Source organism: Labrus bergylta, chromosome 11 (assembly GCF_963930695.1).
Source record: "Labrus bergylta chromosome 11, fLabBer1.1, whole genome shotgun sequence".
Lineage (NCBI taxonomy): Eukaryota > Metazoa > Chordata > Actinopteri > Labriformes > Labridae > Labrus > Labrus bergylta.
The window spans coordinates 20230286-20256632 of record NC_089205.1 but is presented as its reverse complement, the minus strand read 5'-3'; the positions used below and the strand labels follow the sequence as shown (position 1 = coordinate 20256632).

Below are 26347 nucleotides of genomic sequence, written 5' to 3'. Positions count from 1 at the left end.
TCCTCTCCACAGTCAGCAGCGCTTCAGACGCACTCACTCCCGCTTTCCCACTCGACAGCTTTGCAACATGTCATTCTGCGGCTCCGACTTTCGCTTGTAACTTATTTTGGCTTCCCTACCACGCTGGACTAAGCCCCCTAACTTAAGTTGACCGGCTGAAGAAGGATTGTTTTTTTACCATAGCGCAGGTACAATGAGCGAATTCTGCTGCAGATCGACTGATTAAAGGTAAGAAGACCTAACACTTGAGACTACAAACTTACCAACACGAAACCAGAAAGTCACAGGTGTATACATTTTAAAGTCTGTTTGATGTAGTGATGTGTTCACGGATTCACACACAAACAGAGGCGCAGCTATTCTCAGTGACAGACCTACAAGAGATTCAAAGTTGGTTTTCAACTGTTGCCACTGATCATTCTTTTCCATTTGAGACATAACAGTGTTTGCTGGGAGCTAACAATATCTCCTCAGCTTTGTGCCAGCAATAGGGGCATCCACCTCAGTGAACATACACAAAGGGATCATCAGCTATTTTGGCATCTGTTTTGCGCAATTCAGCGTGATTAGTTGAACTAGTATCTGCTCTGAACCCTGTTAATGAGTAAACTGTGAGGATTTGGACACTGCACAGATCTCTCTGCTCTGGTACTGATCTGAGGTTTTCTCTCTTTTGGTTATCTTTCGGGGTGAGATCAGTTTTCTACAGGGTTGCAATGTTTGCACTGTGACCTGTGGTTCTGGACAGATACAGCGAAGAAGACACAGACACTTTTGGACCATGGATTTCGGCAATGATGTGGATCTGTCCAATGAAAACATCACCCCATTGTGGAGACGCCGTACGGACAATTGTAAAACAGCCCAGAACTCAAGCAAGCCCAAACCACGGCCCCTCAGTTATCACATAAACAGGGTCACGACGACAGACTTCCCAGTGGAGGACAAAAAGCCTTCCTTCACCTTGAGTCAACCTGCTGAGAGACTGGTGGTAGCACCTCCCTGCTGCGACAAGAACAAGGCGGTGTTGAAGCACGTTCTGCACAAACCCACTAAGAAAACAAGAGTTGTTCGAAGCATCAGCATCGGGCATTTCTCCAACGGATTGTTCTCACTGTCCAAATTTAGGTCTCAGGATAACAGATCTGTTTCACCGGACAATAGAGTGTGTAATGGAGATTGTCACCGAGGGAAACCCAGTAATCAAGTGACAGTTTGGCCTGAGAAACGCTCATCGAGTCCATTCAGTTTGAAAACACAGACAGATGGGATAGCATTTGGGAGCAGTTCACACGAAGTTCTTCCCCTAAATGGCTGCTCTCCTGTTGTTCCTCAATGCACTCAAAACAACAACAACCACCATGAGCTGTCTTCCGTTTCATCTGCATCCAGCCCCTCTCCTCCAGCACAGCGTACCCCCACACCCTCCCACAGCTCCACTTCCAGTATCCCCTCCCTCTTATCTCTCACATCGTCAGACCCCCCAACCCCACGCTCCCCATCACCAGTGGACCGAGGGCAAGCACTCCTCAGACAGTCCTCGTCCACGCCTTCATCCTCACAGGACACGAGGCATGCTTCATCCACTTCCTCCCTCTCCTCCACTTCACCCTCTCCCTCACTTTCTCCAACTATCCCTCCAAGCCCCTCGATCGTCCTCAGTACCCACAGCCCTGCGGCCCTGAAGATGGGCACCCAGCAGCTCATACCCAAGGGTTTAGCGTCAGACACGCGCCAGAACAAGATGCCTAACTCCGGGTCGCAAGGCCAAGGTTTGGTAGGGCTTCTTGGTTTGGATCATTCAAAACGAGCTTTGAAATCCCTCAGCATGGTGGAAACAGGGAGCTACTTTTCTACAGGAGGTGGCCTAGGTGAGGGGACAGATGGGGAAAGTGAGGGTTCAGGGAGTCTAAGAAGAGGCCTGAGAAGTACTTCCTACAGGAAAGCCGTTGTGAGTGGAGTAGACATGGAGGTTCCGACGGTAGATCCAAAGACTCTTCAGTTTACGGAGTCTGCTTTCAAAGGTCTTGATGGGGTTAAACCAGCTTCAATGGTAAGCCCAATAAGTCCTGGAACTGCAAGCCTCACTAGTCCTGGGACAGCCAAGCCTGTGAGCCCCGGGACACCAAAATTGGCCAGCCCTGGGACACCAAAAGCTACCAGCCCAAGGATTTTAAAGCCCGCTAGCCCTATGATTGATATACCTAGCAGCAGTGGAAAAAACAAGGTGGGTAAACCTCTTAGTCCATATTTAGGTTGTAGGTTCAAGGGGCAAGTTTTCACATTAACTTAAACAGATAAAAATATACTTAAAGAAAAATGGGAAGTTGGTTTATTAACTGGCAAACTCCCTAATAACTAATACAGTTTATATCATAGGGCGATAACGATATTGATATCGGACCAAGTCTAATTCATGGCTTGACTTTTTGTTCCTATTTAAGTGTATGAATTAACATACATGACTTGCTCTATACCAGAAGATTTCAGAGAAACAAAGTCAATAGAAAATAACTTGTTTCATCTGCAAAGCAAATCTCAGAGCACATGTTTAACCGTGTCTCAGTAATCTCTGATCATTGCCATTTAACAGTTTTTCTTTGCTGTAACATACTGAGATAACATGACTTGGTTAATCATAATCCATCAGATGGGCTTGAATTTGATCGTGCTTTAAGACAGCTTTGACACAGATTTCTGGGTCCTGGGGTCAGGCAAAGTCCAAACTCTAAAACGACCACAAAAGCTGATTATAGTTGAATAAACTTAGCAGCAGCCTTACAGGGAAACAATTAATGTGGTTGTGGGGAGACATGACGCAATGTGACACCATGGCCACACAGACACACTTATACACACAATGGGTCCTTAATTAGGCAGGGGTCAGTGAAGGGGGTTACCAGAGAGGGCACGAACAGGTCATGGACAGGTGACAGAGGGACACAGGCCTGATTCATTAAACGTTTGTGTGTATATGCCTGTTTGGAGCTCAAGAGTTTGTTGAAGCCATGACATTTGTGCCGTGTTTCTCTCCCAGAGTCCAGATAAGAAGAAAGTTTTGACATCTCAGCCGACGTTTGACAGCGAGGGTGAGAAACATCACACACTTATGGTTCTTTTTGCCCCTTTCCCTTCTCAAACAAATCAAATCCTCCTTTGTATAAAATGAAAATATCTCTTACAAAACAATCGGTGTGTTTCAGAGGAGGAACTGTACCAGAACTACCAGGAGAAGGCCTTACATAATGACTCGGATGAGGATGCTGATTCCAGAGAGCCCAAACCTGATAACGGCATTGTGGTGCAGTACAGACCCATTCGCATCTCCTGGAGCCAGCTCAGCGTGGTCAGACGTCTTCTTACATCTTTTTTACCACTTCACACCTTTAGTCCAAAGAAAAACATACATATACATGCAGGCTGTAGAGTCTTGGAATGCTAGTGCTGTGAAGAATGCTGTCATTTCCAGTTTGGCCACAGTCCATACCCATCTTCCTACTGTTTCTGCCTCCCTCTTCCCCTAGCCCTGTTTACCAGGGAGTACAGTAGCATTTCTTCCAGGAGTCGGGTGGGCAGTGAGGCAGACAGCCAGCCAGACCCACTGGAAGTCTTGGAAGCACTGCTGGGCCTGATGCCAGTGTGTTGGCAAACGCTACACACTCGTCAGAGTGCAAATATGCTTAAAATGTTGCCCCTACAGAGAAATGTGGTGGCTCTGCATTACATAATATAGTTTAGGGGTTGGATTGGAGGGATAGAGATATACAAGGGACAGGAATTGGGCTAATTTGGTTTTCTTCTTAGGCATTCCCATCTGTTTGTTTACTTCTTGAGGAGGGAAAGTGTGGGAGCAAAAACAGAGCCAGGGTATTACGAGGCGCAATTAGGACAAGTCCTGGGTAGAGAATGATAAGCACACTGCCTCTAATTAATGGCAAATTGGATTAACAGTTGAAAAACTTTAGAAAATGTGTGTTTTTGTTCTTGTTTTCCCAGCAACACACTGATGTGAAGTGAGCTGCGACACTTATCAAGCGTATCTGGACTCTTAAATCTCTTCCATCACAGCTGCTTTACAGCTGTGGATCTGTTGCTGTGAATTTGTTTGGCCAGGCAGAGCACGACGTTACGCCATGGGATTTCTCATAAGCTTTCCGAATTAGTTGGGAAGGACTGGCATAACAATTGTGTGAGAGGAAATTAAAGATGTGTTAGTTCAAGTGAAGCCAAGAATCAGATACACAAGCTGTCCTCATCCTTGCCTATCTAAAACGTATTTTCTCTCTCAACCCCTCCCTTCTCTTCATGTCCCTGTAGCACCTTTTGACATTTAGGGTCGATGAAAGGTTACATCCCTAATTTTAACATTTTCGGGAATCACCACCTGTAGTCTCAGAAGGTTTGGCAACACCCAGTGAAACTGCCAACAGGGTAAAGTTCAATTGGCACGATAGGAACACAATAAAAAGCACAATCAGGCCTGGTATTGATAGGGTATTTTTCTTATATGGAATGTTGAAGGTTTCTGGGTGCAAGAAATATAAGGAACTACAAGTGATGTTTGCTCTGCTGCCGGTTTGTTTGTTTTCAGTGTTTGTTTTAGGCTGCAGGGTAGATACTACAGAGAAGGAAGCATCCTGCTGGAGCAGTATCACTTCCTTGTGTCTCTCTACCACAAAAAGGATGAGAAGCTAGTTGAAGTGAGAGAAGATAGGCTCTCAGGTGTTGATCCTGCATGTGGGATCTGGTGACGTACAAAGCGAAAGTGCCCCGGGTCAGATTAGTTACATTTAGTGAAACATAAGACATGGGCACGTTTTTTTATTTTTTATTCAACCCTGTTTGTAAAAGAAGGCTGATTAATTCAATAGCACACCGCACCCAGCCCTTTCCAAAAGACTGCTCGGTTTCAATCTTGTTCAAATAGGCCAAATCTCAACAACAGCCAAATACCAACACCTGTACAAGCTTAAGGTTGTACTCTTTCTGCCAAATGACATTTAGTCTCCAGAGTGTTTTAGTTACTGCACATTTCCTGTATTCACTTTCCCCATGCCTCTTTATTGATGAATTATCTTTTATTTTCCACAAGAGCTTTATTAGCCGTCTGTTCACTGAGGTATGCAAAGTGCTCTTTCATTTATGTGTGAAGACAACAGTTGTGCAGAAACGCACACATGAACCCACATAGGGTTTCTGCCCTGGAACAAGTGACGTACTATCTGAAATCTTTTCATGACTTAAAAATCATTCTCCTCATATCTTCTTCTCACAAATTGTCTTTCTTCTCCAGGTTAAAAAAAGTGGCCTATCAGAACGGATGAGCCAGGAGGATCGCAAGAAACAAGAGGTAGGATTCACATTTGAATCAGATTTATGGATTGAGAAGGGTGATGATTCAGACGGAGCTGGATGAAAAGTTAAGAGATGTAAAACAATGGGGGAGTACGGCTGGACTCTAGACCAATAAAAAAGCCATTAAAGGAGCACAACTGGAAACAAGCACAATGGGCTATTATAACCTTGAAGCAGATTTACCTCAAAAGGGAGGGGAAAGACGACGTTTCAATGAGTGCTGACCTGATTTTACATCACGTGGAGAATGACAGGACTGATGAGTAGAAACATGACACAAATGAAAGTATTAAGGTGTGCGTGTGGTATTGTTTAATAGCATTCCACACATTATGGTAGAGTACAGCTATGTCAAGAATGTTCATGACAGAGACTTCTGTCATGGAGCAAGTAAGTGAGTCAGGACTAAAGCAGGCAAAGTCAGCATCTGATGAAATAAACATAGTAATGATATATAAAAACAACCCCAGCCCTACCCCTTTAACTCTCTGAGTTTCTTTTCACTCCACCCCAGGCCATTTTCGAGGTGATTTCCTCAGAGCACTCCTATCTCCACAGCCTGGAGATCCTGATCCGTATGTTTAAGAACTCTGCAGAGTTAAGTGAGGCCATGACCAAGACTGAACACCACCACCTCTTCTCCAACATCACCGACGTCTGTGAGGCGAGCAAAAAGTAAGTGCATGGCAGTTGCAGCTTTTGTTTTGTTGGTAGATTTATTGTCATTTTAATATTATTGTCTTTTTTTCCCCCTGATTGACAGGCTCAGTGTTAAATAATAAATGTTGGTATTTACATGCGGCTTGGTTATTTGGGCTGCCCTTTTTACGTGATGCAATGCTGTGGTTTGTGGTCTTGGCTGATGAACTGGATATTTTGACTAATTCAGCAGCACTTAACAGTTGTTAGACATGGCTTTGTCTGTAAACACTGTTTATTGTATGGTGGGACCATTCCTTGGTCCCCTGACGTGGTACCTATAGTAGGATTTCTTTTCAGTGTTGAGGGATCGTGGGTAGGCTGCACTAAGCTGTTATCTATGTGTACTGTATGGGAGGTGGCATGCTGACGGGCAGAGAAAAAGCCTCAGAAGAAGCAAGAGGCGAAATGAGGAAATCAGCAAAGATAAAAAGATGATTTTGTGTCACTGTCGACTCATCTTAACTGTTCAAGAAAACTTCAAAACATTGAATTAATAGGGCTTGGAATCTTTGGGTGTCTCACAATTCGATTCGATTTCGATTCTTGGGGTCACGATTCAGTTGAGAATATATTTTTTTATTCTGGATTCATGATTCAAAGTCTATTTTTGAATTAGTCCATACTTCAAGATCTCCTACGGTCATCTTTGAGACTGGCTGAATTTCTTGCTGCTCCATTTGGCATTCTACTGAGTTGAAGAGCTAGCCTTAGCACGTAGCAGCGAGTGACTGATTACTCAAAAATAAAAACGATTTTTGGAAGTTATGACTCTAATTCAAATCTCAGAAGATAAGAATCATTTTCTTCCCACCTCTACTGATTAAGAAGGTGTTTTGTCCTTTTTTGTTTTTGTTGGTAATAGCACATGTGTTAGCATACATGTGCTGCTATGACTGTGAGTTTACCCCTCTATCACGATTTACAGTCTATGAGTATGCACTGTTAATGACATTCATGGCCTGGGTACCATGTATTTCTAAAGATCCCATAATCTAATAGAAGCACTCATACATGAGAGGCCATGAAGGATGTCACTGTAGAAAACAGTGCCGCCTCAGCAATAGCTTCACTTCCCTGGGCTCCATTATTTATACAAATGATTGACAGACGCATTACTGAACTCATGTTCTTTGTTACTGTAGCTCACATGTGCTGGTGCTTTATGAGATTGCAATTAAATATATTAACAACTATTTCAAAACTAAACCCCATGTCTTTCTGTGAAGTTCTTACTGCAGTGATGGACTACAGACTACACAGTCAGTTCAAGGTTTATAGTCTTTTCACGCTTTCCCTCCATGTGCCCTCGGCTTCACTGAACCTACTCTGCAACTAGTTGTAACCACGGGTTTGAGGGTTAGATTTCAAGATTGTAATTGTACAAATTCATTATATGTATAACTTAAAACACTTCTTAAATACATTTATTTCTGTAGATTTTCTGCACATGTGGATTGACACATATATATTCACACCTCTTACCTACTTTTTGCATGAATGGTGATATCTGTAAATTCCTCAACACCAACAAGTACTCAGACGTGTTGCAGCCCATCTCTCTCCCTTTTAGGCTACATGAGACACACATTGATGCCATACTTTACCTTCCTCACCTTATAATATGTAGACCTGCATAGCTTCAGGAAGGGCAGACAGACGAATTGAGCAGCAGCTCTTCAAATTGGCCTGAAGCACAGGTTGAACAAGTTTTTCTTTTAACTTGGAAGAGAAAGTCACGGCTTTGACTTTAGCCTTTCATAAAACAACTGCAGAAAATATTTACATATCTGCCGCCTTGTCTGTAGTCTGTTTAGTCTGTACGTAATGGGGCACGTGTTGAGGTATTTTCAATCCACTACTAATTGCATTTCACTTGCAGCCCCGGGACATTACATACGTCCCTGCGACATACAACACCTTGGCATACAGTATTGTTTAGTAGTCACAGATAGAAGGCTTCAGTTTATATTTAATAATCTTAATAATCACCCTCACTCTGGGCATTTCCCTAGTTTTTCTATTTGAGATGAACTCAACCTCCCTTGACTTCTCCCCTCATGGCAGCATGCTGTTATTGGGGTCAGTGAGTTTTGCCTCAGGAGGGAGTGCAGAACTGAACTTGAGCAGCCTTGAACTGTGAAACTCTGAATTCAGATCTATGACATCGGCCAGAGGGCAGGTCAACATGCGTGTGGGTTCTATGATGCTGTTTGCTCGTGCCCTTATTAGAAAGGGTAGAGTAAAAAAAGTAAGGGGTCAGGCATGGACACAAGGCTGCACAAGAAGCATTGTTTCCCATAGATCGACACAGCATCCTATTTGTTTCGAGTAGGTAGGGATAGGGATCTAGAGGTGCTTTTGCAGATGAGCTCAAACTCAGTCCAACTGGTCAAGGTCAGCCTCCTGTGTCTGTGCGACAGCGTCCTGTTTGTCACCATGGATCCTGCATGCAGAAACACTTATTCTCTTGAAACGGTTTGTGTGGCGTGCCGTTAAACTGGCCATCTGCTGGTGCTCAGGAAGAGGAAAAGCCTCTGTGTTATGGTTAATGGTAGGCTACATCTATTTTAAGAGGCAGGGGAGTACCTTTTGTGATCTTGTTGCGGGGTTTAGACGAAAGGTGTTGGCGGTTCCTCCTTCCTTCCTGACTTTGACTTCCTGAATCTGTCTTTGCATCCTATATTTTCCCCAGGGTGAGATGAGTCGTGATTTAAAAAAAAAAAAAAAAGTATGCTTCTGACTCAAGCTGTTGCCATGTAAGGTATGAATCCCTGACACACTAACCCGTATTCTTCATCCTGTGTTCAGGTTTTTTAAGGAACTGGAGGAAAAACACCAACAGAACATAGTGATCGATGACATCAGTGACATTGTTTGCAGGCATGCTCAGTCCAACTTTGATCCCTACGTCACATACTGCTCCAATGAAGTGTACCAGCAGAGAACGCTTCAGAGGCTTGTGTGAGTGACCGGGCAAACATGTACAAACAGACTCCCTTATCACATCGTACATGGATTTGATCCAACATTATTGTTCTTAACACTTTGAACCAGGGAGTTTGCTCTTCCTCCTTCCCTCTTTCTCTCAGTGTTTAAACAGTTCCTCTTTCTGAACATCTCTGTTTTTCCTTGAAGGTCCAAGAATCCTGCTTTTAAGGAGGTGCTGACCAGGATAGAGGCCCACCCGGACTGCAGGAACCTCCCAATGATCTCCTTCCTCATCCTGCCCATGCAGAGGATCACCCGCCTGCCCCTGCTCATGGATGTGAGTGAATTGAAGACATACAGTAGCATGGCCTTTGAAATTACAAGATTTTGGCTCTTACGCAACAGCTTGTTTATCTATACTGACCTGACTAATCCTCCATGAGACATTTTCTAACCTCAGAGATATTTGTGTGACCTAACATCATTCCTTCAATGGATTTAACTTCTAACTTACTTCTAACCTTACTTCCCTCCTAATGTTTTTCTCTCAGTTTCATGCTTCCTTTGGCATCACATTATGATATCCCTACTGTGCCTCCCTCTCTTTCTCCTCTCTCTTGCTCTACTTTCACCCCCCTCCCCCCTTTCTCGTCTTCCGTCAGTGTCTCCCAAGGGACTCTGGGTTTTATGCTTGTACACTCAGGCTCTTTTAGATCCTGAGAAAGTTTGGTTTCAATTCTTTCCCTTCCCACAGCTTCCTCTGGCATCACTATTTTATTAGGGCCTTTGAATAGTTGTGAGTTTATTTTGCATTAAGTTGTTTTTGTACATCTCAATGTTTTGTTTCTTCTTCCATGTGTTTCAGACAATCTGTCAAAAGACACCTAAAGACTCAACACAGTATGAGGAATGTAAGAAGGCTTTACAAGCAGTCAGCAAGGTGCGTAACCTTTTAAGGGTTCAACCAGAAATGTTGTGCGCTCATTCAGAATTTTACATTTTTGCATTACATAATTGTTAACTTTCAGAATTTTATGATACATGAATTTATATTGAAAAGCAGGAAGATTCTCTACATGCTAATTAACACTATTCTGATATTAATCAGGTGGTGAGAAAGTGTAATGAAGGAGCTCGCACCATGGAGAGAACAGAAATGATGTATACCATTAACTCTCAGCTGGAGTTCAAGATCAAGGTTTGTACACAGCATTGAATATTGTGAATTGTGACATATCCTGGATAGCATTTGTTTTGAAGAACAAAATAATTCTGCTTATTTGACATGAAGAAGCCTTAAAGTAACAGTGTAGGAAACACACAATTTGCTCTTTTGCTAAGAGTTAGCTTAGTGGATAATTGATAGCACAGTTAAACTTGTTGTTTCTGTAATTATGAAGCTACGGTCACTCACTACCATTTAGCTTAGCTTAGTGTCAAGACCGGAAACAGTGGGAAACCAAATGCCAACTGACAAAATCTGCTGGCCAAAAATGTATGGTTAAGTAGCCTACATGAGTGCCAATGACTTAATATTTTTACACACATCAACAGGAGACAATAATATGAAAACTTAAGCAGCAATGTTCCAGAAAAACCTTACCTACCCTAACCCTTTTTTTTTTTAAACGGCTTTGTAATGACTTATGAAGAAGGAGAAACATCAGATGATACACACTATGCTTTTTGGTTGGGCTAACTGAGTGTAAACAGACATTTTGTTTGTTTAATGCTGCTAAGGTTCAGTACGACATTTTAGCTCCTTCCTTTAATTTGAAATTTAAAAAACGGTTTGCATTTGGTCAGGGCATGTTCGGTCTGTTTCTTGAGCTGGGGTACAAAAGAAACAAAGACAAGCTTGCCAAGCTTATCCCATGCTAGGGTCAAGAACTTATGTTACTGTTTCCAGTCCTTATGCTAGTTTAAGCTAATAGCTACTGTAGTTGTGCACTGACATGTACACACATGCTGACTGAGTAATATGAAGAAGAGGACACATAACGTCTTTCGCTGGCCGATTATCTATACACATAATGAACACAAGGCTTGGCAGGATCTAGTGTGTCTAAGTCGTGTGGGAAATAGCTGTTGGCACATTTGGGATTCACAGATGTCTTGGGAACATATTCTCAGTCTGCATAGCCAGCTGTTCACACATGCACACATTTTGCTTAAGCATTCCTTGACAGCATCAACCCTGCATACATTTTCAAACACGATCCTTTTTCCTGTTCCTTACATTCTCTCTTTCTTCTCTTCCTCCAGCCTTTCCCACTGGTCTCGTCCTCCAGGTGGATGGTGAAAAGAGGAGAGCTGAGGGCGTTTGTGGAGGACAATGGCATCTTCTTAAAGCGCACGTCCCGACAGCAGGTCTATTTCTTCCTCTTCAACGACGTCCTCATCGTCACCAGGAAGAAGAGGTGAGTTTGTGGAGCACTCTTCGGACCATGCAGGCAACCTGCCATGTTTGATTTAGGTGTTTTGATAGTCCCTTCGGTGTGCAGGCTTTGCTCATAACACACCTGTTCTAACATGTTGTGGGGGAAAGTGTAACCGAAGGCCCTTGGTCTTCACAGTGTGGGAATGTATGAACTGAACATGGTCAAGATCCTGGGTGCAGGTTGTGTCATATCAGATTCTCAATATTCTTGTTTAAACTTGTGCTGGAAAAAAAATAGCCTTGTTGGAGGGAGAGCAATTATTTCAATCTATACAGAATGGAAAGTGAAACATTTGACATGCAGGAAAGACAAAAGAGCACACTATGAAGCCATTTTTAGCAAGGTTGAGGAAGATTTGAAAGCAGTATAATTACACTGATCTTCTATGCAGCCCCCTGCTTTACATGTGTGTTTATTCAGCTGAACAGGTGTAGTTACCTGAACCTGCTCGTACTTGGCATCAATTAAACACCTTGTTTTCCTGAAGCTTGTAGTGGTTTCAACATGTCACGGTGCCATGAATCATCCAAAGCTGGTAGACCTGCTCATTGTCAGCCTTTTAGCCTGTCTTTGCTTTTCTCTCATCTGTTTCTTCTAGTTTAGGACACCGGCAGTAAGTAAGCCATAAAGGAGACTTCCTCGAAATGATGTGGTTTTCATTTGCGTGTGTAGTTAGGGTGTGCGCGTACAATAGTGTTTATTTTTGCCAAAAAACGAAATAATTCCTTCCTGGGCTTCTCCCTCTCTGTCTGGTTCCGATTTTACCACCACTCTCAGACAGAAGAATTCCTAAGAAATCGGAAAGAAAAAAAAGAAAGAAGCATTCCTCATGAAATATTTCTGGGAATCTGATCCCGGACGGGAGACTCCAGCAGTGTGTGGTGTCAGGTTTGTGTTTTGAAGAAGGATTTGGGAAAAGGCAGCGCTCTGGAATCAAGAGTGTGGATTTGTGTGTGTGTGAGTTTGAATGGGAGAAGCTGTTATAATATTGGTTCGTTCTGCGGGGAGTACTGGAGCCCTGCTGTGGCACGCTACTCTACTGCACTCCATTTGCAGTAACCAAAACAAAAACACACCAGGGCTACACAGAGGATAGCCAGGCACAGCCAGGGCACAAACCCTCCTAGACATAATGCTTTAATAGCTCTTAAACTTGACATTATGACCCAGAGTGTGTGTAGTGCTACAAGTGTATGTGTTTGTGTGTGTCTTTGTCTATGGAGGGGGGGAGTGGAGGAGGGGGTTTAACTTGCAAGTAGTTCACTGCACTCTCTTGCAATGCAGTGATGTACTGGAGTCATTTTCCATTTGTGGCTCATTTATCATTAGCTTACATTTCTAGGAATACCATGGACACCCGAAAAATAAAAGTGAAAAAGTCAAAGCCACCGATCTTACACAGCAGAGAGAAAACATACCTGTGACCTCTGCATGTTTTTTCTATTTTCTAGGCCTGTATTTCATTATATTCAGAAGTTAGAACGTGCAATGTGTGCATTAACCCCTGTGTGTTTGTTGGCGGTAGGATTTCTAAAATAATAAAAATGATTTCTAGTTTTATAACTGCTTGTCAATCTTATCTTGAATTTCTCACATTTCTATTGGTTCATAACCAGTATAAGACCTATTAACTGTTTAAGTGCTATACGAGTTTCAAGTCCATTTACCATTTAAATGTCTGAAATCCCCACCAGAGGGGAGGTGTCAGACCAAGTGATTATTAGCTGAAACACCTTTTTATTTACATTTTACATAGCAAAGATTTTCAGTGAGTGATACGTCTGACCGTTGTTAAAAAGAAAGCAGGATGAGATTCATAACTAAAAACATTACTTTCACATGGACAGGGGGAAAAAAAAGCAGCAAAGAGATAAGTCGTATGACTTTGTTCACACCGGTTAGCCAAAATAGACACAATCCGAAAGTTCCTCAAAGGAGCTTTAAACGCGATACATATTCAACAACAGTATCATTAGCTTAACAGATCTTCTTTCAAACTTTGAAATGGAAGGACTATAGAAGTGTGACCACTTGAATCCATCTCTATATCAAACAGGGATTTTGTCACGCAGCGGGAAAGTGTTGATCTATTGGACTCTGGCTCGCAGGAACACTTACATAACACTGAGTTCAAACCAGCTGGCTCCTTTCTCATCTTCATGTCCCGCCTTTTTCCTTTGTGATACCGGTCATCATCTAAACATTGCGTATTGGTTGAGGTTTCTATTTCTCTCTGTTCTCTTGGTTTTCTCTTTCAATCCTTTCTCTTTCTGCGTGGGTGCAGGTCTGTTATCCCACACTTTATGCTGAAGTATTTTCCCTCTCTTTCTGTTTAGTTTGACAATGCCATAGTCTCAACACTCCTACGTTTCTACCAGAACATTATTCTCCTGCTGTGTGTGTGTGCGTGTACATCTGCATGTTCAACTTGAAGTCTTATCTCAACTCCTCTCTGGGGATTTTGTGTTGCTTCTGCTTATGTGTTGAAGAACTGGTTGTACTCTGGGAGATGGCAGCAGGCACAGTTGTGATGACGTGAGGAAGAAGCCTGTGCTATCTCTAATGGCAGAGTGATTTTCATTCAAGCGAGCCTGTGTTGATGTTTCTTGTGTGAGAAGCTTGTGAGAAGGCCAAACTCTAGCATTGGTGTCTTTATCCTATCATTTCAGTTTTGAACACCTTCCTACCACATTTTGACATATAAGAAAGCCAAACATTTATCATATTCATGTTTCAGTTTTTGCAGTAATCCCACCCATCCCCACACATGGGAAAACTTAACCCACAAACATGTCATGACACACCCATCCCATTCCCCTGTGTCAAGTTCATGTTCAATAAACATTTCACCTGAAGTGCTGTCAGGAGAGGTTTTCTTTTTTTCACCAGTGGAAGAAAAGTTGTATATTTGATGGATTTATTATTTCATGTTTGGTTTAGGATCATTTGGTTTTTGGCTAAACCGTACTCAGGTGTTTGCAAATTAAATTCTCTAACCAGTCGATCAAAAACCATTGTATACTGCAACATTCTTTACTTTTACTCTTAATTGTATAATTTAGTTGGTTGAGTAGTGGTCAGAAATGTAGGCTATGGCTGATATTCTGTAGTGAATTTGTTTTATAATGACATATGGTGTTGTTGAAATTAGATACATTTAGATTTGACAGCTATGTAGGCCTACTGGGCTAAATCTATAGAAGTTAAGAATAATGAGGAATGTTCTAAAGGTGTTAGTTAGAAAATGTTCACTTTTTGCCAGACATGAGAATATATCTCGTGTGTGTGTGTTCATTGTTAATGGTTCAGTATGAAGGTAGGGTTAGCAAAGATTTTAGCAGAAGACTTGAAATAAAGCTTAGCAGCTGGTTTTTTTTTCAAAATCTGCCCAACAGAAATAATAAAGTAATGATTAATACTTGTTTGTTTAATCCATACAACAAATCAAGTTTGTAAATGACGTTCTCTGGTTTGCTAATGATACAGTTGAGACACTAAAGCTGTCGCTTTGTTTCCGGTAATTTTGCTAAAGCTAGCTAGCTCCTGGCCCCTTAGCTTCATATATTTCACAAAAGAAAACATTGTGGTATGAATCTTGTCGTGAATGAAAATGCATAAAAGCGTGTTTTCTAAAAATGTTGACCTTTTCTGTAAAGCTTCTGGTCAGTGTGGTTAGCACGGCGCTGAGAGCAGCTTGTGGTTACGGTTGGCTGTAGCCGCTTTGGTCGGATCCTGTCTTTTCTCCATTTCCTGCCCACACCCTTATCGAATCTGTCTCTCCCTGTATTTTCTTTCTCCTCTTCCAAGAGGTCCAAGTGGTTGTTGGCAGCAGCTTTTAACCTAAATGATTGCTGGACAATAGGGGCCAATGGGTAACAGTCGAACCTTGTTGAGAGCCTTCCAACCGTGACCGTGGATTCTCCAACAAGTCGTGACCCCAGAGTCCAGAGTTTGTGTGTGGAAATGAAAGAGGGGGACAGATACGCTGACTCTGCTGTGTGTGTCAAACTGGTACCTTTGTCCCTGCCTGTGTGTGTGTGTGTTGAAATTGAAAACTAATGGACATGCTGGCTTACAAGAAGCTAGCTCCTGTCCAGTAGCTTCACAGCTTGGCTGTTGTTACAGTCTTGGGTTGATAAAACACATGTGGGCTGGACTACAACTCCTGTTCTTCAGAGCACTCTGAAAACACACTCACACACACACACACACACACACACACACACACACACACACAAACACACACTCATTTTTCTGCAGGTTCAGCGTTACATTAGGGGTACCATGTTACACAATCAGCTCCAGATGTTATGAACTAACTCTGTGTTCTGCTAGACATGGGGTCATGCTCAGGTAAAGGTACGCGTGGGATATGTAGGCATGCATGGACTATGGAAACCATGAGGGCAGCTGATTTAGTGCAGCTTATAGACAGCTGAATGTGTGGACTTTTGACTGGCACATTATCTGAGACATAATGTGACGGCTGATTTATTATTCCAGGTGAGTTTTATTAACTACGCAGCCCGAAGACTCTCAGGGGTGGAAAAAAGCTGAAGTACCTAGAAACAAGATCTCTTCTGAAAACAATGAACTTCGATTTGATTTGTTGGAGGGAGTATTTGAATTATTTAGTGGTTCAAATTAATCAGCATATATCAAATGTAATGTTGTACTCAGTTCTTATTATTGCAACGAGACTTGTTTGTTACTTTCTTCGTAAGTTTTACATTTTGGGCTTTTTTAAATTCAAGATTTATTAGCTATTAGCTTCTTTAGAGACGTTTCTCTGCATTTTTTTTTTTTTTTCCACAATTTCTTTTTTAGGGGGCTTTTATTCCCTTACTGGGGAAAGGACAGTGGACAGAGTAGGAAACCAAGATGAGAGAGTGGGGAATGTCCTGTGGCAAAGTGCTGAGGTAGCAGTAAACATTGCAAAACGAATGTAAAAAAAACAAAACATCAAAATGATTTCTAGATGCTTGTTAAGGCAGAAAAGCCGCTGTGAACCCTTTAAAGTAACAGCCTGTTTTATGTATCTGGATACTTAAACATGATTTTTCCGGATTACAGTGAGATCTAATGAGAGGTCTCTGTTTCCTTCTTTAGTGACGAGAGTTACACTGTGATCGACTACGCCCTGAGGGACCAGATCTGGGTGGGCTCCTGCCAGTCTGCGGATCTCAACCTGTCACCGGTCAGAAGCACCACCAGCATGCTGAGCTCACGGCAAGCGGGCGCCAGCCATCTTTTCCGTCTGTCTTTCCGAAGCAACTACTCGGGTGAAGATGTGTCCATGATCCTGGGGACAGAATTGATGTGAGTAACCTTTGTCCTTCTTTATATTACACTGTTGTTGTTTCACTTGCGTTTCAGTTACAGATTTACTGCTGTTATGGAACAGGTGAATCATTTCTTTTCCTGACATAACAGTAACTCTGCATCAGTTTTGTTTTAGTAGGTCAGGGAAGTCACAAGGTTGGATATAATGGTTTCCAGTAATGAAAGATTAATGTTTCATTTTTTTTTTCTTTAAGCTAAATGCTTGACTATTTAATAAATAATACCATGGGTCTTTCTTTTCTCCTAAAATTGGATGCCCAAACTTTGAACTTTCCTTTGTGCGCTTTAATGAGCTTTTTCACTTAGTGTAAGAAAATCCCTTCCCCACTTACTTCTTGGCTCTTTTTCAGGTCCATTATACCTCACATGGATAGTTTTCATCTACTCTCAAGATTCAATGTTGAGCCTTACTGTTTTTTTGTTTATATGACAGAGGAGATTAAAATGATGAGTCTGTTTTTCAGTCAGCTGCTGCAGTCGTACTGTAACACGTACCGGCTGTGCAAGATGATTGTTTTGTTGACTGAGCATCTTCCAAGTCAGCCATCTATTCTGGGGACTACAACTGTCTCTGCTTAAAGTCTACTGTTTGTTACTGTAAATTTATGGCATATGCAACATGAAGGATTACTCACACATCTGACCTAGAAACAGAGTCATGAAGTTCCTTTAAACTCGTGCCTGTAGCTGTGTTGTTAAAACTCAAACCACCCTCCCCATTCATCCCTCCACCCTAACTCTCTTTGTACAGCAAACAGAAAAGCGAGGTTGTTTTTCGATGGATTATATAACCCCCGCAAAAACAAAGAGGATCTGTGATATACCGCACTTCACACGTGGTATATTTGTTCTAGTTAAGGTCGGGAGTTGTGGTCCATGTGAGCACACGTACACAAATGCAAGCTCGCTCAGATTTCACTGTAATTATTTGCTGTGGTTCAAGGCTTTGTTAAGGAGTGTTTTCTTATGCACAGGGCCTGTTCCTCCTCATTCCTGTGCACCCCGAGAGCCTTCCTCTGTATTCTCATTATAGAAGGTGTGGTTTCTGGTGAACTGTACTAAACACTGCTTGGAAATCAAGCCTTTTTGTAGCATCAGCAAAAAAAACTTTACGTAGGTATCAAATCCTATTCTGTGACTTCAGAAGTAAATGTGAAGCTGACTTAAAATAGATCTAAAACTGCAGCTTTAACTTCTTTTTTTTCTTTTTCTTTTTTTATCCGTGAAGGTAACAGAATGGATTCAGGAAATGAGAATGAAACATGTTAACCTTACAGCAGGAATAGAGACATAATATTGTTGTTGTATTGGTATTGGTCCTAAAATGTGGAATTAGTGAGAAAGCTATACTCAATTCACTGATATAATACCATGATTGATTAGTATTACCCTCCCAAAAATGGTCTTTTTTCAGGTAAGTCATGGTGCGACTGTAACAGAAAATATCTTCACGGTCCTAACAGAGAGTATGATGAAGCTTTTCGAAGTGAAATTAACTTACAGCTCCATGGCTAATACGAATGCATAAAGGTGAAAGCATATCAGAGTGTCACCTGTGCGTCTTGTCCTTTTTTAACCCCTCACAAAGGATTTGATTTGTTGTTACACTGAATAAGATCAAGACGCACACTTGCCCTATTATTCTATTCTATCTATTATGAAAGAAAGAAAACCATAGAGGAAACCGGCTTCTAGACAGCAGATATACATTTGTATCACTCTAGGGAAATATCTCATAACATTTAGTATCCATCCTCTGATCCTTTTAAGTGGCCTGCTCCTACTCTATAAAACCACCATGCTCAGTTTTGAGGGGTTTTCCTTATTACTTCAGGAATGAAAGCTACTTTTCTGGTGCAGTAACATTGGGTAATTCTGGCATTATCCCCCATGCTGTTAGTAAGTAAAGTACCACACAAAGCAGCAGCAGTAATAGTATTAAGTGTGACAGTGATTGTCCTCTGAAGGAGGTACTGGTAATCTTTTTGAATTGACTTTTTTGTGTGCTGCCCACTCAGCCCTGTTCACTACCCATGTATACATGAGGGGGGGGGTCTCCTCATACAACTGCCCCTCTGTGTCGTGTGTGTTGTGGAAAGCCCCCAGACGGCCCCCCCTTTGATGGCTGGGGTCTCGGGGCCCATGGCTTAGTTGTAATTGTGTGTGTGTGTGTGTGTGTGTGTGTGTGTGTGTGTGTGTGTGTGTGTGTGTGTGTGTGTGTGTGTGTGTGTGTGTGTGTGTGTGTGTGTGTGTGTGTGTGTGTGTGTGTGTGTGTGTGTGTGTGTGTGTGTGTGTGTGTGTGTGTGTGTGTGTGTGTGTGTGTGTGTGTGTGTGTGTGTGTGTGTGTGTACTGTGTATGGTGCAGCGCTCCTCTCACTGTAGTTCTGAATGGGCACTCTGGCAGCCTTCCATTGTGACAGTGGTTGCTAGGCATTGTTTAAGCTGTTGCCTAGCAGCAGCCCTTTGTTAAATGGGCTGTTTCCCACGACTATCCCTCCCACTCACACGTTATCCCCCCCAGACTTTTCCTCACCATTCCATGTCTCATCTTTTCGACAGCGGCCGGTGTCGTCTCTTTGTTTGTGATGACCAGGGAATAACTTCCTCTTCCTCCGGCCGCTCATCCCAATTTAATGATCTAACACATCATGACACCTGGAAGTGGTGTCACATTAGTCAGACTATTTTGGTCTTGTATCAGAGTTAAATGAAGCAAGGGGGAGCACATGAGCATTTGCAATAGACGCATTGTAAAGGTCTGAATTTATCGCAATAAATATGAAAAATAATTGAACGTAAACAAGAAATGCTTATTCACACCGCATGCATACATTTAACCTCAGGAATAGATCCCTTCGGATAATGGCTATGCTTTCACATACTGTACCTTTTGTTGCAGTCAGATGAAGCTCAGCTACCTTAAGTTTAATTTGTGGTAGATCTGTTATTTATTTTGGATTCCAGAGGGACATGATATGCAAACACAGACATTGTGTTAATCATGGAAAAACGGCAGATTGACATAAAAAAAAGCTGTGAATTTTATCACAAGATTGAACAATCTTATCGCACATCGCATATTCTTCTCGTCATTTTGAAAACTAATTAGGATTTTGATTATTTGTTTAAAAGTTGGAAAATTGCACCAAAAAGCGCTTGTGTGTTCCCAGAAACCAGGGTTAACAAATAACAATTATTTTAGTTACAGATGAATATATTCATATATATCTTTTACTTTAAAGTCATGACAAAGTACATCAATGCATCGTTCATATTTGATTTTTATGGAAAAGTTTGGGGCCGATAATTAAATGATTATTTACTGATTACTAAAATGTTTGAATTTGTTGTTACTTTACCTCGTGGGCTTATTGATCGTATGTTCCATCAGAGCGGAGAGCTTTAGAAAAGGGTTGATCTAAAATGCAACGTCCACTAATTTGTTATATGACAATGTCGAAAAGACGAGCTTTCTCAACGTTTGATTTCTTGATTGTGAGAGCAGATAGATGCATACAAAATAGTTACATTTACTGACAAGCTTCTGTGTTTCACATCCCTACCTATACCCTTCACTCCACTGCTGTATGTAAGTGCAACTCAAGTTGGGCTCCAATGTGAAATTCCACACATTCTGACCAGAGGCGGGTCTGTGTTTTTGAATTTCTGTTTAAATTGAACTGTAGAAATTGTCCGTTTCTTGGTTTGGTGAGTGTGGGTGTTTCTGCTTTCAGTTCCATTTCTCTACCTGCTAAATCATTTAAGCCCCTTTTCCATCAGTGTGTAAGGTCTGAAAAAGCTGCATACAGTAGATGAATCCTTGACAACAGCAGTGACATAACCCATCAGGAATTCAGCCAGACGGCTGGAATCAGAGATGGCACAAGGACATCTGTGTGTCTTTGTCAGACAGTCTCTCTGGCAGCCTTTGCTTCTTTTCTGTCTGTGTCCTCTTCCTTTTTTCTCTGTATGCTTTTTTGTTTAGTGTGTGTACATGCCAGTGCTGCTTCCCCATGACCCCGATGTCCTGTCCAGAGTTGGATAATAGTGCTTCTCTACTAGTGGAACAGAGGAGCTACAGAGGAGCTACAGAGGTCTGCAGCAAAACACTTCTGTTAGTAAAATATGCAGAACACCAAACAGTACCGGTTACATAACAGCACTAACCCGAGAAGGCTGTCTGTACTTCTGGTGCACACTTTGGCATTGTTTTTTATTATTCTTTTTACTCAGTCTGCTTTGGTTTATGTAAGTGAGATTTTTTTTCCCAATATGTCTGCTTTTATATGATCTCTTGCTGATGGGAATTGTTCCCTCTGCCTGGGAGTTTCTCTGGCTGGTTGACATGTCGTTCTCTGTGCCCTAGATTCATCTCTGACCTGTAGTTTAATAGGAAAAAAGAGGGTGGACTTGGTTGAGAGTAAACAAAGTGATAGGATTCAACAAAAAGGGTCTGAGAGGTGAGGGAGAAATCCATCTGAAACGAGATGAAAACCGTCGGTCTGGCAATGATTTGAAGTTGGCAGTGGAAGGAAAGTTAGAAAGAGGCTGTCATCGCTCTTTATCTGCTTATGTGAAAGAGGTTTTGCAGAGCAGCAGCGAGGCCTTTTCTTCTCTTCACATGTGAAACCAGAACCTCTGACAACAGATTTATGATTCTTGACATTCTCTTTCACATCGGGGATGAATGGTTGGAGGCAGAGGGAGCTTTACTACCACGAAAACCACTGATCCTGCACAGGCCTGCAGTCATTATGAGGCGAAGAGGGCAAGCACCTGCTGCAGTTGGTGCATAATGACGTATCCACATAAACGTACACATACATACCCTCACAGTCTAAAAGGTACCTGAACATCTTTAGGAATGTCCCTCACATTCCTTAGATAACCATTAAGTGCTTGTCAAACATGTGGGGTGGCCTGTTTGCGCCTGTGCTGGATATATTGAATGTGTGTAGGTTCTTTAGTTCCAATAAGGTATCTCAGCTGTTAAAGCATGAGAAGGCGACCTGTCATGGGGGGCGTGTTGTGTATGTGCACATGTATCTGACTGACAGCATGTGTGTGTCCAGCTGTCAAAAGCGGCGACTAACAACTGCCTTTCCCACAGTGGAGCTCGGAAGTTGAGGGGAACTCCCACATTCAGTAGAGATAAAGGACCAGGCTCTTTATAGAGGACGGTTTTAAGTGTATTACCTTTAAGGTTGTCAATTAAATAATGAAGGTGGGAATCGCAGTGCAACACAGGAAACCATGCGATACTGATATCCCGATACAGCGATTCTGCGACGGTTAGTATATTGCAAGACGATCATATAATGATACATCACATCAAGATACATCACAGTGTATTCTTATAAATCAAGAGACTTGTGAGTTGCGTCGATTTTGGTGCCCACTGTGGAACTTATAATCTCTATACTGATCATGTCCTGTTCATGTGTATGTGGTGACTCATCCTGCTTTCTCTGACAGTAAATCGTATTACTCACTGTAAATCTTCACTCCAGTAAATGTAAACAAAGACGTGCTGTAACTCACCTCATCTTACACCTACCCGGGTGGCAGCAGTAACATGCAAATAACTATAGAGGAATAATATGTTTTCCTGCTGATAGGCTTTGTGGACACTATGGATGCATCAATGTTCATTTTAGTCTTCTTAAACACTTAAAAAAAATGTTTCGACAAAAAACAGTGGAAAAAACTAAACGAGTGAGTGATTACTTTCCACAATGAATAGCAAACCCTCATAGTGTGTAAAAACAAAGCCATGGGGACGATGGCCTAGCCGTTACATTGCTGCCCATGCACAGAGGCTGTAGTCCTCCAAGTGGGCGACCCAGGTTTGGATTTGAAATGCTTGGACTCGCATTTAATTCCCCACTCTCCCCAATTTCCTGCTATCAAATAAAGGTATAAAAGTCCCCACCAAAAAAAAACCCCAAAGCCATAGGGATATTATAAGTATTGTACATTTCAATGCTTTTGGCTAGTTTTACACAAAAGAGGTGGGGATCTTCCTACTGTGGACGTTCTTAGTCACAGAGAGAGCTGATTGGTCTGATGAAGTTTTTTTTATTGGGACTATAAATCTATCATTAAACTCCAAAGGCCACACTTCACCACTCATTATACTGCCTCATGGGTGAACTTTAATGGACTCTTGAGTTAATGATTTTATTTGAAGGAATACTTTCTGGTGAAGTCACACGGTCCAATCAGTTGTTTAGGGATGACGTGACCCCACTTTTTTTTTTTTTTTTTTAACAGCCTGTGTGTCCTAAAAAGGTTCAAAACTGCCCGTGTGCAATGGGAACAAAAAAAAAAAACAAGGTCTGACTCATGGGACTAGCCCATTTGAGGTCCACACACACAAATGCTGCTCTCAGTCCAATAGTCTGTGCATGTTGTACCCATTTGCATGATGCTGAGTCACATAGGGGCCTCAAAAGCCCCTTTCTGCTTCATTTCCTGAACACCCTCTGTCCCTAACTCGTTCCAAATCCTCACTAACCCCCCTCAGTAGCTGATGAGAACAGGTGAAATGAGAGATAGAGTTTCTTGGAATCTGACCTGTGCGACTCCACCTGCTTTTTTTTTTTTCCCCCTGCCATGAAACACACACACACAAGAGAGAAAAAGAAAGCAAAACCAGGTCTGTGCCCTCTGGAGAATCAGCCTTTGTGTTTGTTCTCCTCACTTCTCTTCCGCTGAAAACACACCTGTGTTCTCCTGTTGACAGCAAGAAGAGAGGAGGGAGGAAAGGCAAAACCTGCTGGGCGACACAATTATCCTTATTGTAACCTCAATAGCCTGCTATCTTGTGTGCACGGAGGCCGGCTTAGATTTAAGGTTTCTTGGTTTTAGAACGTAGACGTGAAGCAAAGCTTTGTCAGATCTGCAGCAAAAAAAACATCTCTGAAAACAATTAAAAAGTGAGCAAAACCCCAAGCAGTATTGAGTTGTCGGAGTTTTAAACTTCATAAAAAAACGTTCCATGTTGTTCAGATGTATTTTAGCACTTAAACAGTTGAATAACTGTTCTATCTTTTTGTGTGCTTTCAGGAATGAGCGTGCTCGATGGATCAGCGCTCTGGGTCAGAATGTCAACAAGGAGAAGAGTCAGGACAGAAAAAGTAAGTTCCCACACACACTCACCTCCCTTTTTTAAGCTTATTGCACCACCTTGTGGGCATTAAATGAAACTGTTTTTTCGTTGCTTAATTTAGAAGCAATTGGCTTTTTTAATTCAGACATTCCTTGTTTGTGCTGATGTCTGTCTTGGCCAAGAATATATTTCTATGCTCAACAAGGTTTCCCTGTTTAAGGCTGAAAATATAATTCGACTTGTGTGTTTGTTTTAGATGCCATGCAGGTCGAGGTGATCAGAACTTACACAGCCAAGCAGCCGGACGAGTTGTCCCTGCAGATAGCTGATGTGGTTTTGGTGTCGCAGACTGTAGAAGACGGTACGTCAGCTCTTAAATGTCTTTTTTATCCTTACTTCGTCCTCTAACTCTTTCTACTCAGTCACCTCGCTTAGTATTCCTCTCAGTTTTTACCTTCCTGTATTTACTGCATCCTTTCATCATTTATTTTTAAATATATACTCTCCTCTTTTATGTGTCTAACATAATGGTGCGTCAAACCTGTTTGAAGATGTGTATTTTAAATCCAGAAAACGCTGGAAGAAGCTAAATGTCATTTCCCTTTTTATGGTGACCATGGCAACCGACTTTCATGTTAAAGAACAGACGGCGTAGCGCATCAAGAGAAGAGAACAAAATAACAAAAGCAGATGCATAAGGTGGCTTTTGAATTTATGTATCATTATGATTTCTCCGTCTCAGGCTGGTACGAAGGCGAGCGACTGCGCGACGGAGAGAGAGGGTGGTTCCTCGCCGAGTGTGCCGAGGCGATCACATGCCAGGCCACCATCGAGCGCAACATGCAGAGGATGGACCGCCTGCAGGGGCTGGAGACTAATGTGTGAACCGGCTGAGAGAGGGTGCTTAGACCACAGAGGGGCTCTTCTGAAAATCTTTGACACACAAGTGACCTTTTTTTTAAAAAGCAGCCAACCCTAACGAAATACTGTTAGATCCAAAGGGATCTAACAGAGACCAGTACGGCTGCTTTCTGGACCTCAGATCAGCTTCCACTGTCTGAGTTTGTCAAAGCAAACACAGGGGAAGAAGAGAGACTTTCTTAATTACCGGTCGGTCTCTGTGTGGGTGGACTGGCTCCACGGTGGGATCTATCACATTCATTAATTCCCTTGTTGGTTAGAAAACTTCACACCCACAGATCCCTGCTGCATAAGAAGCACCAGTGTGGAATGTGTACATTTTTGTTATCTTTTCAAATATATTATTTCTTTTGGTGAAAGTGATGTGCAATGAAATAACTGCGACTACAACCCTCCCCCCACCACCACCACTACCATAGGTGGTAAAGTAGACCAAATAGTGTCTGCGCCTGATGTGTGCTGTGTTAATGAGACTCGGGTCTCGAGCTTTGCCAGTAACAATGACACGATGAAGATGTTGATTGTGAAAGTGATAAGGCTGCAGCGTGGGGTTTGGCAACCGATTCTGCACAGCGTTTGGGTTCATGTAGAAACTTGTATCAGTGTTTTTGTAGCATCTGTTAGTGATGAAAGTATTAAAGTGATGATTAAAAGACAACATGATCTGGTTTTGTTAAGCTGGAAAAAGGAAAATAAATGAATCTGAAGCCCATGGCACTTACTGTAAATAGGATAAGTCATAATTATTTGGATGATATAAAGCCAGCTGGGAGTTATCGTATGTCATCTGTGGGCTAAGTATCTGTTTTCTTACCTGGCTGTTTGTCACCAGTTAATGTCAACACCATGAATCAAACTCTCCGGGTTCTGCCACAAACGCCATTTTTCTCTCCATCCACTCAATGATTTTGACAGCTTGAAATATTGCACACACTTGATGCCAGCCAAGGGTGTATTTCTGAATATCTCCCTTAGGATTTATATCTGTGAAGTTCAAGAGGAAAGCTGAAATGAATTTTGGTGTGAGCCCACAGTGGGTCTGGAAGAGATGAGCTGCCCAGCTGTCCAGGGTGGCTGATCTTTTCAGCCCAGCCTCAGGAAAAAAAAAAAAGTGGCTTGGTCAGTGTGGCCATAACGGCCATATATTAAGCCAACGCTGCTCTGGCACCTGCCCAAAGTGTCACAACGGCAACTTTTGAGCGACATGAAGCGAGGTGTGACAGTAAGCCGGCAGAGCAGCCAGCAGGAAGGACACCAGACAAAGTTCAGCACTTTGCACTCAGGGAAAAATTAGCTCGGCGCATGAACTGACCTGGATTTCAATCACTTTCTGTAACTATTGTGATTCCTCTGTGCACATGTAAATATGTAAAACAAGCCTGAATTGTAAAATGTATGTTTTCCAAAAGACAGATTTATATCGAGAAACTTGCTTTGTAAACCTTATATATTTGAATCTGCCATCATTAATAAAAAAGCTTTATCGCTCGAGGTCTGTCGTGTATTCTTCAAAATCAATACATCTCTTTTCCCTGCAGAGGCTCGA

At 42.1% G+C, this 26347-nt stretch overlaps 1 protein-coding gene across 1 annotated transcript; it reads left to right on the top strand.

The window, feature by feature from the left end:
* Positions 1 to 26290, top strand: LOC109985800 (rho guanine nucleotide exchange factor 26). Its single transcript, XM_020636207.3, has 15 exons — positions 1 to 228; positions 700 to 2227; positions 3038 to 3089; positions 3204 to 3346; positions 5294 to 5350; positions 5870 to 6030; positions 8866 to 9018; positions 9193 to 9322; positions 9851 to 9925; positions 10094 to 10183; positions 11251 to 11405; positions 16536 to 16745; positions 23838 to 23908; positions 24137 to 24241; positions 24623 to 26290. The coding sequence occupies exons 2-15, from the start codon at positions 782 to 784 to the stop codon at positions 24763 to 24765; spliced, it is 2991 nt and encodes a 996-aa protein (XP_020491863.2). The 5' UTR covers positions 1 to 228; positions 700 to 781; the 3' UTR covers positions 24766 to 26290.
* The last annotated feature ends 57 nt before the right edge of the window (positions 26291 to 26347 follow it).